Source organism: Brassica napus, chromosome A9, assembly GCF_020379485.1.
Source record: "Brassica napus cultivar Da-Ae chromosome A9, Da-Ae, whole genome shotgun sequence".
NCBI classification, from domain to species: Eukaryota; Viridiplantae; Streptophyta; class Magnoliopsida; order Brassicales; family Brassicaceae; genus Brassica; species Brassica napus.
The window spans coordinates 43086338-43104927 of record NC_063442.1 but is presented as its reverse complement, the minus strand read 5'-3'; the positions used below and the strand labels follow the sequence as shown (position 1 = coordinate 43104927).

Here is an 18590-nt window from a genome sequence, read left to right as displayed (position 1 = left end):
TTCATATCTGTTTCAGAAACTAAACAGATGAGAATCTAAAGCTTAATTAGGATAGAGATATTAACCTGTAGAAACTTGATGGAGAGCGATTCCAGAGAAATAGATGGCTCGCAGGACGTCAAGAGGGACGTCTGTTAGTATGCCAACGGCAATGATGGTGAGAGGACCCATGTAGCCTAAAGTATTCACAACACTTTTTATACACGGACCGATAAAACGAACATCGACGCCAGCGGGAACCGGACACCTGTTGATGTCCCAGAAGACCCATGTTGGAGCTTTAGCCTGAGCATCCGTAGGCACCTTTGAGTTCATCATCATCGCAGTCTGACCTTTAGTAAAAAAAAAATCATATTCTGAATAAATTTTCTTATTGAACATGGTCACCATTATTACAACGTTTATATACACAACTAATTTGATCCATGAATAAAATTTATAACTTAACTGGAAACTATCCTTTTTTTTCCGGGGTGAAATTCATTCCATAAAAAAACAGGATTTGATACATCAACTGGCGGATGAAAAACAATTCCCAAACACAAGAGTCCACATGAAAGCGGCAACTAAAACCCATACCAGGATAGTTTTTGCAACAAAACAACAGACCGAAGTTAAGACTAAAACTAGACAGATGATTACCAATTGTCCAAGAACAGTAAACAAGTTGACTTAGCAAAAATTAAAGCATAGTAGAGACCAATTGCCCAAGAACAGTAAACAACTGGAAACTATCCTATAGTAAGAAAAAAAAGCTATTGATTTATCCTTTTCACAATAGGATCTGTTAATCTAGAAAATTACCGACATCACCTATAACCTTTCAGAGGTTGACAAATTTTTGTATTACAACGTAGCCTATTAGTTGTTATCTTTACAAACGGGCCGGAAATGGGCTTGAAAATATAACTTTGTTCCGAGACAGCAAACGGTGCCGTTTACGTTCTAAACAATCTAAACAATGTTTGTGCAAAATCAAGGTTTTAATAATAACAAAAACGGTTAAAAGTAAGACAAAAACATTTAACATGATTAGGTGAAGTCATTAAATATCTATATATACCGTGTAATACAAAAACAAGTGTAGAGTCACTATTTCAACAGCACAGACCAGATCTATGCGTCTAGTATACGTTGACCTTTGACTTTTATTTTTTTATTTTGACAAGGTCATTCATGTTTCCTTGCTTTTAAAGCATCATCTCTCTCCTTCTTCAATCTCTCTCACCACCATTAACAATCAAGAATAAAAAAAATCCATGGCTTCACCAACTCCATTCCTCTCCATCTTCCTCTTCTTCCTCATTACAGTCTCCGCAGATCCTGACATGCTCCAAGACCTCTGCGTCGCTGATCTCTCCTCCGGTAAATAAAAACTTTATTCATCTCTCATTTTCCATTTTATTAATCTTTCTTTCAAACTTTCAGGAATCAAAGTCAACGGCTTCCCTTGCAAAGACGCAGCTAACGTCACATCTCTCGACTTCTTCTCGCAAGCACTAGCGAATCCAGGTCTCACCAACAACACATTCCGTGCCTTAGTCACAGGAGCCAACGTAATGAACCTCCCAGGTCTCAACACACTCGGTGTCTCCCTCTCACGCATCGACTACGCGCCAGGTGGCTTAAACCCGCCTCACACTCACCCACGTGCCACCGAAGTCGTCTACGTCCTCGAAGGAACACTCGACGTTGGGTTTCTCACTACGGCCAACAAGCTCATCTCTCGGTCTCTCAAGAAAGGTGACGTGTTTGCTTTCCCCAAAGGACTTGTTCATTTCCAAAAGAACAACGGTGATGTTCCTGCCTCTGTCATCGCTGCTTTCAATAGTCAGCTTCCTGGAACTCAGTCTCTTGGTGCTACTTTGTTCGGTTCTACGCCTCCTGTTCCTGATGAGATCTTGGCTCAAGCCTTTCAGACGTCTTCGGGAACTGTTAAACATATCAAAACTAGGTTCCAACCCAAGAAATGATCTTTTTAATCCAAATTCATTACATGTTTTTTTTTTCGGTTCTGTTTTTATTTCTCTTGTGTAATGAAAACCAATAACTGATCTTTGAATGTGCATTTAAGCTCCATTGTCGCAACTTTGATCTTATTATGCTGTGAACAAACGTGAATTCAATTTTGAAGATAGCTAAGAAACCTAAGAGTAAAACACACAAATACTAGTTTATGATTTGTATATTGATTATGTGAATAAATAATTTATAATTTCTTAAACCCGTATTTAAAATAGGCTCAAAACCGATATCCATTTTTTTCTTTTGAAAATATCTTTATCCCACTAAAAATAGTTTTTTCTAATCCTAAAGACATACCGGACTTCGTCTGGCCAAATGAATGTGATCTTTTACTGGTGTACAAGAATTTAAGTTATTTCCGGAATCAAATCTTTTGTGTATGATCAAAATTTATTTTTTTGGTTTCTAGCTGACTAGAAACAGCCAAACAGGTAAAGCTGGTGTAGTTGATCTTATTTAAAAACTTCCAACTATAATATGAAAGCAGGTAAGCTACTTATCTGGCCCTTTTATATCAACTTGAGTGACTCTCACCTATGAGCCTAATAAAACTGATTTGATTAATTGTTAAGATTAAATATCCCCCATGTGCTTCTTTTAAATCTAAGTGCATTTCCATATGGCCAGCTCATAGGATCCATGTAGAATGTACAATTCTGTCTGCATCTTCATGGAGTTAAGCTAAAGCCAATTGTTTTAAACAAAGGATTCTTGCAACATACTCAAGGAAAGGGTCATACATTACCTCAGAGAGGTATTCGTTGAGTGGTTTTGTAACTTTTGATCACCATTGACTATAAATTACCTCAATAATCATACTTCATTTTTTGAATAATACATTAACCAAAACACACTTGACAGGAGATTAGATATGCATCCATATTTACAGCTTGAGATTACAGAAGATGTAAATGGATGGATATTTCATCGTTATTGAAAACAAAAGCAATAAGGAAAGTTACAAACAAAGAGAGTGGCCATCATATCAATCCACAACACACCCTTTTTTCTTTTTAGGGACTACTTGCTTGCTGCAGCGAGTTCTGCAGTGATAATGAAACTAGACTTCCCAGCTTCTCTCAAGTACTGAACATCTCCATTCATCAGCTTCACCAGCTTCCTGCTAACCATCAAGCTTAACCCTTCCTCCGACACATCTTCCTCACTCCCAAACATTTGGTTTAGCAAAACCTCTGGTAAACCAGCTCCGGTATGCGTTATCCTGTTTTCATCAACACAAATCTCCTCAATGCACACATTCTTTTTAACATCATATTATGTAATTCATTAAAACATTTACCTGATCTCTAAATAAGCAAGATGCACTGATCTCCCAAGCTGATCTTTCCTCAAGGAAGCTGTGACAGTTAACTGACCTCCTGATGGTGTGAAGTTAACAGACATCAGCATGATATCTGCAAGAACTTGTTGAAGCCTAACACCATCTCCATACAAAGTATCAGACATTATTTCTTCCTTTGTTTCATTAGTTACACGAATGCTCTTTCCATTGCTCTTCATCATAACTTGACTTGTGGAAGCAGTCAACACTTCGTTTAAGGTGAACTCTTTCATTTCAAGATCCAAGCATCCTTCAATGATGTTTTCAAGATCAGAATCATCAAGAATCTTGCTGAGTTGATTCTCACACAAACCACTAGTTTGCAAGATCCTTCTCTGCTCAGGACCTAACTCAGTCCCCTCCATCATCTTCCTCGCAAACATGATCCCAGACAACGGATTCCGAATCTCTCTTTTAATGTAAGCCAAAGCCTTTAGTCTCTTCAGCGCAGTACGCTCAGCTAGACGCTGCACATGAAGCGCTTGCTGCAGCTCATAACTAGCAAGTTGCAAGAAACAGAAGACGCCGGTCACCGCACCTTCCCTGTCAAGCTTCTTACTCACACACAACAAACACTCCACATACTTCCCACCTCTCGTGAAAAAACCAAACGGCACTTTCTCAGCTTCCTGACTAGTCACCACAGCATTGTTCAGCACAATCCCAAGGTTCACAAACGCTTCTTGATTCTTGAGACGACAGCACGACTTCTTCTGCGTCCCGAAGACTTCTCCCAACAGCATCTTCTCCACCACCTCCTCACGCTTCAAGCCGGTTAGATTTGACATCGCTGGATTCCACTCCGTGCACCACCCGGACTCGTCGGTTCCAAATATGGGCGGGATCAGAGGGTTTGGGTTCTGGATGATGGCCTTGTAGTCGCCTTCGATACGAGTGAACTTGTCCATCACAGTCTTCTGTGCGGTGAGATCATGGGCTACGAAACATACACCAACCACGTTTTCATGGAGGTCTTTGCTTGCGCAGGCGTTTACAACTAAACTTATTGGTCCAGCGTCGGTTCTTGACAGATGTGTCTTGATCTCAAACTGAACATTCTGCTCCTCAGTTCCTGCATATATATACAACAACCACGTTTATACTCTTTAGCACTTTGAGAGCACTTTGTCAAGAAGTTGAAATTTGGCCAGCAGGTTCGGTTTTCGGTTAGTTTGGTTCAACATTAATCTTACGAATTAACCCGGAATAAAGTTCGGTTCGGTATTCTGTTAATTCTGTTTTTGAAAATCCTACTGAAGTTTTTGATTTCGGTCATATTTTGGTTTAATTTTGTTAAAATCTCGGATAAATTCGTTTTGTTGATTATTTTGGTTAGGTCGGCTCGAAATTTGGTTAGCTCGGTTCGGTTTTTAGTATGGTTTGTGTATACTTTTTTATAAAAAAAAGAAAACCGAAGTAAGTAAGTTACTGACTGCCAGAGTGAGCCGAACCGAAAACTAATTTTTTAAAGAAAATCTACTGAATCGAACCGAACTTCTAACCAATCTATAACCTATAACCGAACTAACCAAAATTTTGCTTTGGTTCAAAATGCCAGGCCTAATTGAAATATTCTTAGCAAAACTAAGCGTATATTAGGAAGATAAATTACCTTCTAGTGCATTCTCTAACATCCTCTGAACGATTTCCACCGAAGAATCTTCAACAAGTGTGAGGAAATCCTTCCCAATCGCTTCATCAACAGGAAGACCAGTCAGCTCAGCAATTTTCGTGTTCCAACCATTAACGAATCCATCAGAATCAACCGCCAATATTGGCACAGTAGCAGTCTCAATCAAACGAACCATCTCACTAGTCACAGCTTCAAGTTCTTGTATACCATCAATCTTTAAATCGTTTAGCTTCGAGTGAATAATATTAGTATTCACATCACTACTTTCTCCATCCTTGAAAGCATTCCTCAGAATAAGCTGCAATGAATGTATAGCATCCATCTCATAGTCCTTCCAAGGTAAACTCCTCGTCTTAACCACTTCAAGAAAAGCCTTAAACGATGACCTCGGGTGCATTCTCCTCGCGTCATCTCTATCATCTGGATCATGCTTCGCACCTCCCCATCTCACTTCACCAGCTGTATGAGAACGGAACCAGAAAATCATGTCTTTGGAAGATATCCTCACAGCCGCCATCCCGCATACTGAATCCCCAAGAGATAAAGCTCCTGGGAACCCAGCGTCATGCAAGCTATCAGTGCTTAGACCGGTTGAATCAGCGTGGTGTTCACACAACCAAAAAGCTATCTCTTGTAGATGAAACTCGCTTGGAGTTGTTCCAAGATTCCATACCTTGTCTTTATACAAAAGAGCCGCTCCATCGCATTTCACAAGGTCCATTATATTGGGACTCTGCGAGACAATCCCCAGAGGAGCATCGCGCATCAGCATATCGCACAAGAGAGTCTGCGTGCGCAGAATGTTCTTCTCCACGATCTGGTTCTCCAGCTCCACCTCTTTGTTCACGTGTATCGCAAACACTTGAGCTAGAAACTCACATGCATACCTGAGAGGAAAGGGGACAAACCTAGGAGTTGTGTTGTGACAAACCACCAAACCCCATAGTCTCTTCCTCTTTTGAGGCGTAGTAGCTTCTCCATCTTCTTCCTCGTTAACTACAACCGCCATAACAAGAGATGCAATAGAATCCATGTTGGCCATGTACTGCAAATGGCAGGTGTGCGGCGCTCTAAGGGTAGAGCCGCACAAGGTGAGATCAAAGGAAAGCTTCTCGTCTTGAAGCACCTTCACATGTTTTGCGTTGCAATCGACGATCATACGAACTTTATTCTTCATAAAGAGAAACCGAGCCGCTTGAGGGATGTCGGTGGCCGGATAATGCAGACCGAGATAAGGCTCAAGACCAGGCTTCGTCACCTCGGAGACAACTTCGCCGTGATCATCCTCATGAAACTTATAAGCCATCACTCTGTCATAGCCCGTGAGCTCGAAAACCTCTTGAACCATCGTATCGCAAAGCCTCTCCATGCTCCCACTAGGCAAAGACTGAAGCCTAGTGATCGCTTTTGCAGCGAGCTTGTAAGATTGTAAAGCGCCAGCAGCCGTCATGGGAACTTCATAAGGCTTCACTGGTTCGAAGTCGACTACAATGCTCCCTGTAACCCTATGCACAATCGCGTAAAACGGCTTTGCGGAAGTCCTGCAGTGGACTAGAATGGGATTCAGAAGAGAGACGTCTCCGAATCCAAGTGCCTTCTGCAACGAAGAGGCACTAGGAGCAGTGAAGAGACTCCTTATATCCGTCCCAACGCCTAGAACGGGGCTCTCGCCGACGCTGGGGACCGCGTGACTAGCCATTGTCAAGAGCTCAGGAGCGTTCTCGCTGTACGCGATGACTTTGAAGGTCTTCTCATCCAAGGCGAGTAAACAGCCGAAGGGCTGGATCAGCTTTCCCTTTTGTATGTGGTGGAGATATGTCGTGGTCACCTTGTCGGATCTAGGCGGCTGGTTGTTCTCCACAGCTGGGGTAGTTACACGCACTGAGGTTGAGTAATCGAAGGAACTGCCTCCTGACTCCTCGAAGTCAGCGTGGAGCTTTGCATCGACGGTGGTCTGTGCAATGATCCTAGCGCTGTGTCTTGATCGCCTTGACGAGCCCTCAGAGGACTGACTTGGCCTAGAGCTTGACATGTTTTTTGCCTGACACCAGAGACAAGACAACAAAAACTAAGTTGCAAGTAAAACAAAATATTCATACCTCTCGAAGTATATGATACTAACAATGACGAGGATCTTAATTAATTTGCCTATCAATATTCAAATACAGCTACATATATAATAGAATAGATAGGTTAATTCTTATGAGTATTTATAGCTATACCTTTAGGAAAGGAGCGATAAAGTCCCACCAGCGAAAGCAACTTCGAGAGTGAAGAACGCTAATAGATAGAGACTGTTGGGATGCTTCTTGTTACAAATGGTCTTATAAAAACTAACACACACATCAAAAGCCAGATCAAAAGAGACGTCTCTGTTTTCAAAAAACAGATAATTTTTTTTTTTTTTAGCTAATTAACTTAAAAAGTACTGACAAGTTTAAGAAACTAATACAAGGAAAAAAGCTAGGGTGAGTCCAGTTTCTGACAAGCACTAAGCATAAAAACAATAGAAGAAAGCTTTGGTATTTATATGTAAAATCAAGAAAAGTAGGAAACCATGATGAGATCTTGTCTACTCACACTCTTCAGAGGCCTTCTTCTAAAGCTTGAGGCCTCAACTTGTGCTGCTGTCTCTCTTCTCTATTATTTTTGCTCCCTAGCACAGACGACGACGATGAATGGGACCACTTATATACGTACGCACATGTATTGGAGTATGGGGCACTCTGTTTTATATTTTTAAATGGGAATCATTTAAAAAAAAAAAGAAGTTCACTTTGGAGAAAGTACGAATCTCACACATAAATCAAGAACAAGGTCGGCTTCGCCGGTAACATTTTTCTCGCCAAAACAGAACGGTGGCCCAAGAAATATGAAAATATGAAGAAAAAAAAACTATTTTTCTCTTTAATTTTTTGGAGTTAATTCCATTTAAACTGATTTATTTGTATACAGATGTAACTATCACTGTGGAAGTGAGAAGAACAAATTGAAGATGATCTCAATCTGGTCAAAGAGAATCATCCAAAGGATAAGATGAAAATTAGAAAAAGTATATCAATAAGAAGACATAAGTAGTTTTAATGAAGGCAATAACCAGAAGTGGAAAGTGGAGTTAGGTTGGAAGACGTTAGACGACAACGCTAGTGTTATGATCTTCACGATTTCTTGTACTTTGTAGTTTGTAGTTGCCTCTCTCTGGCTGGGATGATCCACATTAAAATAAGGGACCATTCCAAATTTGTATTCATTGTTTTGTTTTAGAGTTTCACAGTGATACATGAGTAACATGATGGTTAGTAGTGTTACCTCCAATTTTTATTTTGTTTCCCATTAATAGAATGATAAAATACTTTTGGAAGTGATATAGTCTGAAATGTTAGCTTTTAGTCGACTTTGCAATTAGGATACCACTTCTGTAAATGTATTCATTGTTTAAGTTATTAAAACAATACCAATACTGACATGATTAGCTGTATCCGAGTAGATATGCTTATTACTAAACATGATTAAAGTAAGATTTGCTTAGATTTAGCAACATAAATAATCACTAAACATGATTTAATGTCATATAAACAGTTTATGTCTGCCAACTTGTCTATATTTAAAACAAAAGGAGCTTAACAAATCTATAAAAGTCTCAAAAGAATTGCCAAATAATAAGTGTAAATGGCAACTACTATACACGGAATAATTTCTAACCTTATCTCAAGCCCATTGGTTAATGTCATCAAATCTTAATGGACCCTTCTATGCCTTCCCAAGAATAAATATGTTAACAAATTTTCTTTGTAGCTTCTCTAGTTAAGTTTTTGTATAGTTTTGTATGGTATTTGGTTTAATTGAACCTTATGTTATACATAAGTTCTACAGTATAAGATTCGTCAGATAAAAGTTAGTTAATTAACAGTTTAAACAGTTAAGCCCAAATCTCTTACAAGGGGAATAAACAAAGAAGCCCAAGTCTTCAGACAAGGCCCGTTAATGAAACCCTAAACTCAAAAAGACATATAAATAAGCTATCTTTATTCATTTCGTAAGTTCGGCGGCTTCTATCAGTTTCACTTGTTCGCACGGGAAAAAATGCCGGCAGGACATGGAGTTCGTGCTAGAACAAGAGATCTGTTCGCGAGGGGGTTCAGGAAGAAGGGTACAATTCCACTGTCCACCTACCTAAGGACCTTCAAGGTCGGCGAATACGTCGATGTCAAAGTGAACGGTGCGATACACAAGGGTATGCCTCACAAGTTCTACCACGGTCGTACTGGTCGCGTCTGGAACGTTACCAAACGTGCCGTTGGTGTCGAAGTCAACAAACAGGTATGATGATGTCTCATCTCTTATGTTACATTATTATATGTAAATGTTATTCCACTGCGTCAGTCTTATTGTTAGATTAAGATTTGAGCTTAATTAAATTAGTGAAATTAGATTAGTGAAATTAGATTAGTGACAGTTAACCATAAAACTCGTCTTGTTTTCTATTGGGTTGGTAACATGATTGACTAAATTAAATGTTTGGTGGTTGTGTGTGTTTTAGATTGGAAACAGGATCTTAAAGAAGAGGCTTCATGTGCGTGTGGAGCACGTGCAGCAGTCTAGATGCGCGGAAGAGTTCAAACTGAGGATAAGGAAGAACGATGAGCTCAAAGCTGCTGCTAAAGCAAGAGGCGAGACAATAAGCACCAAGAGGCAGCCTAAAGGACCCAAACCAGGATTCATGGTTGAAGGTATGACCTTGGAGACAGTCACTCCTATCCCCTACGACGTCGTCAACGATCTCAAGGGAGGCTATTAGTTCTTTTCTACTTTCTCTCCTGTTCTTGCTGTGTGTTTTGGAACTCTGCATTTGTAGCCACTTGAACTAAAGAATATGATTTATATGAGAATTTTTTGGAGTCCAGATTTTCATTTTGTGTGGAATGTTTTTATCATGGTTCAATTTTGTTTATCCGAACCAAGTAGCCTAAACTTGTCTTTATGAGAACAATAGTTTGACCAGTATGAATATCATCTCATCATCTGAGGAGAGAGATACAGTTGTAGACCGGCTGCTTGTTTGTATTGTAGCTTTTGGTTATTCTGTTTGCTTATTGAGTTTCCTAAAATAGATACAGAGAAAGAAACCTCTTACCTAAATCTTCTTATAGGCTATTTCTGGAACCACTCATATTCCAACCTCTCTCTCTCTCTCCCTCCATTATTGTTTTTACGTTTTTGCAGTTCTGTTAGATCTTCAAAACCTTCTCTTCCTCATTCTTCTAGGGTTTTCCTTACATTTGTTCTTAGGATTTTACGCACTTGGTAGCAATTCCAAAGGCACATCTGATCCATAAAGCTTCAAGCCTTGCTCCCTTGGTTATGGAAGAAATTGATATTCAATAATAGAAAAAAAAAGAAGCATAGGGAGGCTAATCAAACCATACAGTTTCCTGGTTCCGATCAGGAAACTGTGGAGAATTATGGGCTGCAAATTCTCCAAGGGAATACGAGCAAATGATAGCATCAGCAACCAGAACATTGACAACAACAACATTGTCAAGGAGAGAAGAAGCAAGCGTAATACAAAAACCTCCAAGAAGAAGAAAAAGCCTGCTTCATCCAGCATAGCCAATGTAGGATCTGAGGAAACACAAGGCTTTATCAATGCCAACAACAACAAGGAAGAAGCCACCTTGAAGCTCCTAATACCCATTGATGCCAAGAATCCAAACTCCATATCATCTAATGAGGAGGGGGGTGAGAACAAGAAGGTAAATCTTGAGAGAAAATCTTCCAGGTCTGTCTTCCAGAGACGTGAGGCATTGCAACAACCTAGGATGACTAGAATAAGCAGCGTTAGTAATGGAGAAAGAGGTGCTCAGGTTATGGCTGGTTGGCCTTCTTGGCTAGCTTCTGTTGCTGGAGAAGCTATCAACGGTTGGATTCCACGCAAGCCAGATTCTTTCGAAAAGTTGGAGAAGGTTAGTTATTTTGTTTATATATATATTTGAGATCAATGTTCAAGAAATCGCTAGGTTGTGGTTAGGCGCCCTATAGAGAATTATTGTTTATGCTGTTGCCTAGCCCATTTTTTGAACCTTGATTGACATTGTTGGTTTACTGGTAGATTGGACAAGGGACGTATAGCAGTGTGTACAAAGCCAGGGACCTAGAGACTAACCAAATAGTTGCACTGAAGAAAGTGCGGTTTGCTAATATGGATCCAGACAGTGTTCGGTTCATGGCAAGAGAAATCATCATCCTTAGAAGGCTTGATCATCCGAACGTTATGAAGCTTGAGGGTTTGATCACTTCCAGGGTATCAGGGAGTATGTATCTTATATTTGAATATATGGAACATGATCTCTCAGGCCTTGCTTCAACACCTGGTGTTAAGTTCTCTGAGGCACAGGTATTGTTCTATTATGTGGTTTAGTGCAAGTCGGTTCAGGTTATTCGAGTTGAGGTTTTTAGGAATCTGACATTTTACGGATCGGATAATGTCGGATTCGGGTCGGTTTCTATTTCTTTTAGTAAAATCCGAAGGGAATCAAATTAGAAATAGCTCAGGTTTGATTTAAAGCCAAAAACAAAAAATACCCCAAAAACTCAAGTTAAATCCGGAAAAGAAAAAATATTCTGGCAATTTGGATTTTTGGATATTTTTATTTATAAATTATGTATATACAAAAAAATTTTAAAAAAATATTTTTTTATATTTTGAATATTCGGTTTTCGGTTCAGTTTTTTGGCTTCTCGTGTTTAGTAAAAATAGGAACCTTCGGATTTTTGTTAAATTCGGTCCAGTTTCGGTTTTTGGGTTACATGTAAAATGCCCAGGACTAATGTGGTGGGTTCTTATCTAAAACATTGTGTGTTTGGCAGATTAAATGCTATATGAAACAGCTGCTGCATGGTCTAGAACACTGTCACAGCCGAGGTGTATTGCACCGTGACATCAAAGGCTCGAATCTTCTCCTCGACCAAAACAACAATCTCAAAATTGGAGATTTTGGTCTTGCCAATTTTTACGGGCCCCACCAGAAGCAGCCTCTCACTAGCCGTGTTGTAACTTTGTGGTATCGTCCACCTGAACTCTTGCTAGGGTCAACGGACTATGGCATTACTGTAGATATGTGGAGCACAGGGTGCATTCTAGCAGAACTATTCAACGGGAAGCCTATCATGCCTGGAAGAACTGAAGTAGAACAACTACACAAGATCTTCAAACTCTGTGGCTCACCTTCTGAAGAGTATTGGAAAAGAGCGAAACTTCCAGACGCTACCATCTTCAAACCTCAGCATCCTTACAAGAGGTGTGTAGCTGAGACGTTTAAGAGTCTTCCATCTTCAGCTTTGGCTCTAGTTGAGGCTCTTCTAGCTGTTGAGCCAGATGCTCGTGGAACCACTGCTCTTGCCCTTCAGAGCGAGGTACAAGCTATGATTAGGATTATATTTTTGCAAGTTTCTTTTCCTTCTTGTCTCACACTTTGTTCTTGTTTCATTCTTTTATCAGTTCTTTACCACAGAGCCTTTTGCAAGCGAGCCATCAAGTTTACCAAAGTACCAACCGAGAAAGGAAAGTGATGTGAAGCTTCGAGAGGAGGAAGCAAGACGGTAAGATTCAGATTCTACTAGTAACATAGTGTTGACATGAAAAGGTTCTTCTATAACCACCACTGACACACCTCAATTTTCTCTTATTAATCAGAAAGAAAGGCACAAGCAGTAAACAGAATGAGTCAAAACAAGTATCAAGAGAATCTAAAGCCAATGGCGAGTTACTACCATCGATACAAGTATGTATGGTTCTCTCATAATAGACATACTGTTGTTTATAGTCAGTGTTCTAAAAGTCGCTCTAGGCGTTGCCTAGACACTCTTCGGATCTAAATGAAACAATTTTTAGACCGGTTTTGAAAAAAAAATTGGGATAGGCATTGTTCAATAATCGGTTTAAATTCGTCTAAATTATAGAATCGTCTATAAGGCGTCTAATCACCGACTAGCGATTTTTATAATATTGTTTATAGTCATGTAATCTTTATCTTTTGGTTTATTTTCTTGTTTTAAAAAGAAACCTCAAGGGCAGAGTAGCCAGACAGGATTGAGTGAAAAGCTCAATACTAATGAAGATGCAGCACTGAAGAGTGGAACCACAGAAAACGGATACACGCGGTATGGTCTGTCATCGGTTAATAGAAGTGGAGAGAATGTCATGATGGGTTCGAGTCGGTCACCAAGAAAAGAACTGAGGACACAACGTTCTTTTGTTCAACGTGGAGCACCCCAATTGTCAAAGTTCTCAAACTCGGTAGCTGCTAGAGATGCATCACATTTCTCGGTAGCAAATCCAGGGTGGCTTGAAGATAGTTATAGTAATAACAAAGGAGATGGTGATTGGTCTCAACGTCTGCTGGTTAAACCCAAATATTCTACAAAAGACAAAGAATCCATACGAGTAAGCAGAACATCGTGATTCTTGACCATTATTGTGTGTTTAGCTTTGCTTGGGAAGAAAAAAACTCTGTCAGCTAATCATAGTATTTGTTATCGTTAGGGTCACGGTGAGAAGATAGAGAGAATGAACTACTCAGGGCCATTGGTTTCTAATGGAGGAAACTTGGATGATATGTTGAAAGAGCATGAAAGACTGATTCAGTTAGCTGTTCGAAAAGCTCGGGATAAGAAGACGAACAGGGACGATAACGGACAGACTCAAGCATGTCTTGCAGTGTAGAAAAGACGGTCGATCTTCGGTGAGGTCTTGTGTAAAGTCGAAAGATTAAATCCTGTAATTTATTTATTTTTTTAACCTATTCTAACGGTACTACCGACTTGTACTCAACCCCATCATTATTTTCATACATTGAACTAGCTTTGATGTCTTTGCCAAGTAGTATGTATCCTTCCCATGTCTAAGCATAAACCCAACTTCACCATTTATCTCAGTAGCATACTTCTATAACTATATAGAACAAGGTCGAAACTTTTACAGAACCCAAGTTCTTGAATTCGAATCAGATAATGAGTAGATCAACTCAACGCCACGAGCTCAAGATTCTCCTTATTTATTTTCTTGCGGCTCTCGTTCACATCTTAATCATGAGATCAATGCTTACATCTTCACAGAAACACCAAAATCCAGAAGAGACAAGATCAGGGGGTTGCGCTGGTGCCTGTAATAAGCTACCACGCTCAAGCCCTGATTCACTACTCTGCTTCAGTTATCACAACAAACGCTCAAGGAGAAACCCATGTCTGATGTGAATGATGTGAATAGGGAAGTAGAAGACAAGTTCTCAAAGGCTTTCTAGTGTGAAGGGTATATGAAGAAACAATGAAGGGAGACTAAGGCATTTTGTTTATCCCTAGCTATAGAGATGGATCATAATCAGAATCATATAGACCCTTTTATCCATAGTTGACAAGTGGTACCTAACTCTTATTCTACTCTGCCTCTTCGAATCTGAACTCTATCTTCCTACTTTGTTTGTTCAAAGCCAGTATTTAAAGCGCCTAAACAATAAAGCTATAGAAAGAACATACACTTGTCTCGGCTCTGCAAAGCTGCGGTATAAGAACTTTAGGAAGCTGACGATATCAGGAAACCAGAATACGCAAAATGAAACAAGTGTCATTGATAAGAAATAACAAAAAGTCTTGCACAATACCAAAAAGGTCCAAAACACACAGTAAAGTCAACACAGTTGCATATAAAATCTGACTCGTAAAAAATACCAAAACAGCTGCATACGCCAAGTCTTCCAACCTATTGACTTGTAGTTCAAACATACCCCCACGCTTTTCTTTTGAACTACCTGTAATGCAGGAAGAAAATTTTAGACAGGAAGGTAGACAATCGTGCTAGGACAGTAAGAAGTTCAGTTTAATTAACGAGAAGTAAAACGAGTATCCAAAGCTAGTTCTATTAGGATAGAGATATAATGGAGATTTGTCTTACATAACTTAGGTTTTACCTGTTCAAAAAGATAGCGGTTGGACTGCCAGGAGATGGAGGATTCTGCTTCAGGAGCGAAGCATGTGGACCAGCTTTAGCAACATCATTAGGGTCACTTGCAGAATAGATCTCAACCTCTTCAAGACCAAGCTGCCGCTTGATCAAGTCCATGTTACTCTGAAGAACTTCCATCTCTCCAAAAGGTAGCTTCAAATTTAGAGCCTGACCGCCAATAGCTATTGCCTCGTCCTTCTTGAATTTAAGGAAAGGCATGCAAAGCTTCTGAATCTGTTTGAAGTTTTCAGCTTGTCCCTCCTTCTGCAATACCTCCCTCAGCTCTGCAAGTATCTCTGCATCAGGGGCAAAACTACGGGTTTGTTGGTCAAATTTGCTTTGCAGAATGTTGAGGCAGTGAGCTCTCCACCCATCGAACTGCTCATTCACATATACAAGGCCCTTCAGCTTCTCCTCTGCCACTGCTGTCACTTGAGCTTTCTTCGCAGCCTTCTTGGATCCTAAGAGCTGTTTTTGCAGAAGCTTTCTCATCAAGACGATAGAATCCTGCAAATATTTGTTAGCACCCTTGAGAACCAAATCTGGCTCGTTTGATGCTGGCCAGCCTGCTGTTACCACACAGCCTTCCTTCTTCAGAAGCTTCCTCCAAACATATTCTGCATAATGAGGACAGATTGGCTCAATGAGGCGTGTTTGCACATCCATAAAGGTCAGTACCAAGTCATGGTTCATGCCGCCAATGCCGCAAGAGAGCCTGTACTCATCTCGAGCAGCTTGCAAGTCGTAAAACCCGTTCTTAAGTGCCTCCCTAAACAAACAATCCTTGTAGGCTTTTTCAGTCAACCTGATAGCAATGTTCATGTCATTCTCAAACACTTTATCAGCATATGTAGATGGAGGGCCCGTTCTCAAGGAGGATTCTTCAGCCAGAACCTCTTCCATCCATGTTAGCTCTTTTGTCAGGCGCAAAATCGCAGCATTTGCAGTTTCAAATACAAAGTTTGCATCGTCAACGCCATCACCAGCATCAGCCAAAGAGAACCTTGTAGCAGTAGCGGAGAACTCTTCAATAGCCTGTTTCAGCGTTCTGAAATTGCCAGTTGACTTCGACATTTTCTCCGAGTTCAGCATGATGTGACCATTGCATCTGATACCACGAGGCCAGTTACGAGACGCCATTAGTGCAGTGTGGTTGTAGATGAAAAACGTCAGATGATTCTGGATTAGATCCTTTCCTGAAACTCGAAGATCCAGCGGGTACCAGTAGTCAAACTCCTGCTTCATCTTGCTCAAAAGATCTGATGGAATATCAGATGATTTTGGGTACTGGCCATCGCAGAAGAGATACTCCCAAACTTCATCATTCATCTGCTGAGGGCTAACCAATGACTTGCTGCCTTTATACATGTCTCCCTCGTGAAAGATATGGGCAACAGTATAATAGGCCATGTAGAGAGTGGAATCAGATAAAGATTCGACAAGAAACTGTTCATCCCATGGAATGCGAGTTCCAAGACCAAAAGACCGTGAGCAAGCCCACTGATTGAGCCAGCTCAAAGTGTGCTCAAAGCCATGTCTTGTTTCTTCAGAGTAAAGATTCATCTTTGACAAGCATTCCTCAGCCATACTACGCCATTCTGATTCTCCGTAGGTTAAGTACCACTGATCGGTAAGAGCCACAACACATTCATCACCAGATCTTGACATCACCGGCTTCTCGGGTTCACTGTATAGAATTGCCTCGCCAGACTCTATGAGCTGTGTCTTGATAATGGGCTTCACTTCTTGAACCTTTCTACCAGCGAACTCTCCTATAATCATGGTTCCGTCGGTGAATCCTTTCAGGTACACCAACTTTTTACCCTCTGCAAGCTTCTCCTTATCATTTTGACTTTTGATTTTCAGATCGAAGCAGACCTTCTCGGCAGTCCTATCCCCAAACTCCGGAATGTTGATAATCGGTATAATATCAGTGGGCATCCACTCATCTTGCACACCATATTTTGCTCGAAGAGCAGGCTTTGCTTTCAAGTCATGTAAAGCCATGTAATCATCCGGGGAATCACTAGGGACACAGGTGACAATGCCAGTACCTTTGTTGGTCAGAATGGTCAACATGGGCAGAGTATAGATGATCTCGATAACCCCAAGAGGAGACCTCAACGGGAGTCCAATTAGATCATGCCCGGTCAACTCAAGCAAGCAGGAAGGCTTCTGAGGGATCTTCGAAAAGTTCTGGTAGGCAAGGTTACGTGCAGCTCTCTCAGTAAGGACGAAGACATCAGTTTCATTGATTTCATAAGCTCCATACTTCCCATCAGGCAACACCCATGCGTTTGTTTGACCGTACAAAGTCTCAGGCCTCAAAGTAGCTGCAGCCAAAAACACGTTCTTTCCTTCCAAAGGACCCAGCTTCACAGGAAACGGCTTCACTACCTCCATCTTAACAAGCGTATACTCCTGAGGCTGAACACCTTCACCAGACGCACGGTCGTGATCAGCACAAGGCTGGCCATCAAAAGGTGAGTATACCGTGTACCTATTGTCTTTCACAATCTTCCCCATAGCTTTCAGCTTCCTCATCTGCCACCTCACAAACGCATCGAAAAACGGATTCACATCGGTCGTCACGAACGACCTCCTCCAGTCACAACCCAATCCATACGCTCTGAGATCTTCAACAGCCAACGGAGGAAAGTAGTACAACCACTCATACGGATCTTGAAACCTCGCTATCTCACTGTCAGTAAGCCCAAAGCTACGCATAATCTCCCACTGATACACCTGTCCACCAGACTTCGCAGCCACCTTTGACTTCTTCCCCTTGAACTGCCCCGGTAAAGCCGGATTATCACTCTCCTCCTCAACTTCCTTAACCTCTTTGGTGCTTTCCTCAGCAGTAAACACAGGAGGGTTCCCAAACTTCTGAATCTCCCGAGAAAGCTTATCCGCAGAGGCCTTAATCGGCATACCGGTACAATGAAACCCAAACGGAAGAAGCACGTTAGCTCCTCTCAGTCTGTGATAAGCAGAGGCGAAATCAACCTTGGAGAGCGAGAAGGCGTGTCCGATGTGGAGGTAACCGTTCATATACGGGAAAGGGAACGTCGCGAAGAACTTCTCTCCGTCTTTCGGAAGATCCTTACGAGATTCGGATCTGTACACTTCCTCGTCCTCCCACCACTTGCGTACGGCGACCTCGATCTCGAGCAGACGATCTCTCCTCACGGAGCTTTTCTTCTCAGATGCCATTTCGTGACAGTGCCTGCTCAAACAGAATCATTCGAAAAATCAAACGATCGAAATCGAATCAAAAGAAGATCGAAAACAACAGATGAGAGGTGCTTAAGGAGTAACAAAGGAGACATTTCGAACGCAATACAGATGAGAGAGTGACCTTAGGGATGAGCTTCGAGCAGTAGTGAATCGCGTCCACCGCGAGAGCAATCCGAGATTTGGTAGAGACGGAGCCACACTGTGAGAAGATAACGAAGAAGATGGTGGCGTCTAGGGTTTTTAAGCAAACCCAACTTTCAACGGCCGGTTAAGTTCAATTGTTTTAATGGAATCTGATCCTACCGAACCAGTGGAAGATAACCGGTTCCGAGCTTAAACCCAATTAGCTTCCTTTG

At 41.0% G+C, this 18590-nt stretch overlaps 5 protein-coding genes across 8 annotated transcripts; 3 read left to right on the top strand and 2 right to left on the bottom strand.

Moving 5' to 3' along the window:
- Window positions 1-1158: 1158 nt before the first annotated feature.
- Window positions 1159-2079, top strand: LOC106419894 (germin-like protein subfamily 2 member 1). Its single transcript, XM_013860738.3, has 2 exons — window positions 1159-1365; window positions 1429-2079. The coding sequence occupies exons 1-2, from the start codon at window positions 1260-1262 to the stop codon at window positions 1971-1973; spliced, it is 651 nt and encodes a 216-aa protein (XP_013716192.2). The 5' UTR covers window positions 1159-1259; the 3' UTR covers window positions 1974-2079.
- A 747-nt stretch (window positions 2080-2826) lies between these two features.
- LOC106420085 (phytochrome A) lies at window positions 2827-8267 on the bottom strand. Of its 4 annotated transcripts, none has more exons than XM_022691568.2 (5): window positions 7557-8261; window positions 7223-7333; window positions 4980-7041; window positions 3326-4439; window positions 2827-3247 (listed from the first exon to the last, which is right to left on the bottom strand). In XM_022691568.2, the coding sequence occupies exons 3-5, from the start codon at window positions 7030-7032 to the stop codon at window positions 3046-3048; spliced, it is 3369 nt and encodes a 1122-aa protein (XP_022547289.2). In that variant the 5' UTR covers window positions 7033-7041; window positions 7223-7333; window positions 7557-8261; the 3' UTR covers window positions 2827-3045. The 4 variants fall into 4 exon arrangements, with proteins under 4 accessions (XP_022547289.2, XP_013716370.2, XP_048597825.1 ...); XM_013860916.3 differs by having other exon boundaries at window positions 7581-8261; XM_048741868.1 differs by lacking the exon at window positions 7223-7333 and having other exon boundaries at window positions 7581-8267.
- Window positions 8268-8850: 583 nt separating this feature from the next.
- Window positions 8851-9903, top strand: LOC106420089 (60S ribosomal protein L21-1-like). Its single transcript, XM_013860921.3, has 2 exons — window positions 8851-9320; window positions 9541-9903. The coding sequence occupies exons 1-2, from the start codon at window positions 9084-9086 to the stop codon at window positions 9796-9798; spliced, it is 495 nt and encodes a 164-aa protein (XP_013716375.2). The 5' UTR covers window positions 8851-9083; the 3' UTR covers window positions 9799-9903.
- Window positions 9904-10177: 274 nt separating this feature from the next.
- On the top strand, window positions 10178-13899 carry LOC106420088 (probable serine/threonine-protein kinase At1g09600). Its single transcript, XM_013860920.3, has 7 exons — window positions 10178-10963; window positions 11110-11394; window positions 11868-12413; window positions 12499-12599; window positions 12694-12781; window positions 13060-13443; window positions 13543-13899. Exons 1-7 carry the CDS (start codon window positions 10463-10465, stop codon window positions 13720-13722), a joined length of 2085 nt encoding a protein of 694 aa, XP_013716374.2. The 5' UTR covers window positions 10178-10462; the 3' UTR covers window positions 13723-13899.
- Window positions 13900-14599: 700 nt separating this feature from the next.
- On the bottom strand, window positions 14600-18518 carry LOC106420086 (leucine--tRNA ligase, cytoplasmic-like). Its single transcript, XM_013860919.3, has 3 exons — window positions 18356-18518; window positions 14963-18223; window positions 14600-14803 (listed from the first exon to the last, which is right to left on the bottom strand). Exons 2-3 carry the CDS (start codon window positions 18208-18210, stop codon window positions 14800-14802), a joined length of 3252 nt encoding a protein of 1083 aa, XP_013716373.2. The 5' UTR covers window positions 18211-18223; window positions 18356-18518; the 3' UTR covers window positions 14600-14799.
- Window positions 18519-18590: the final 72 nt, after the last annotated feature.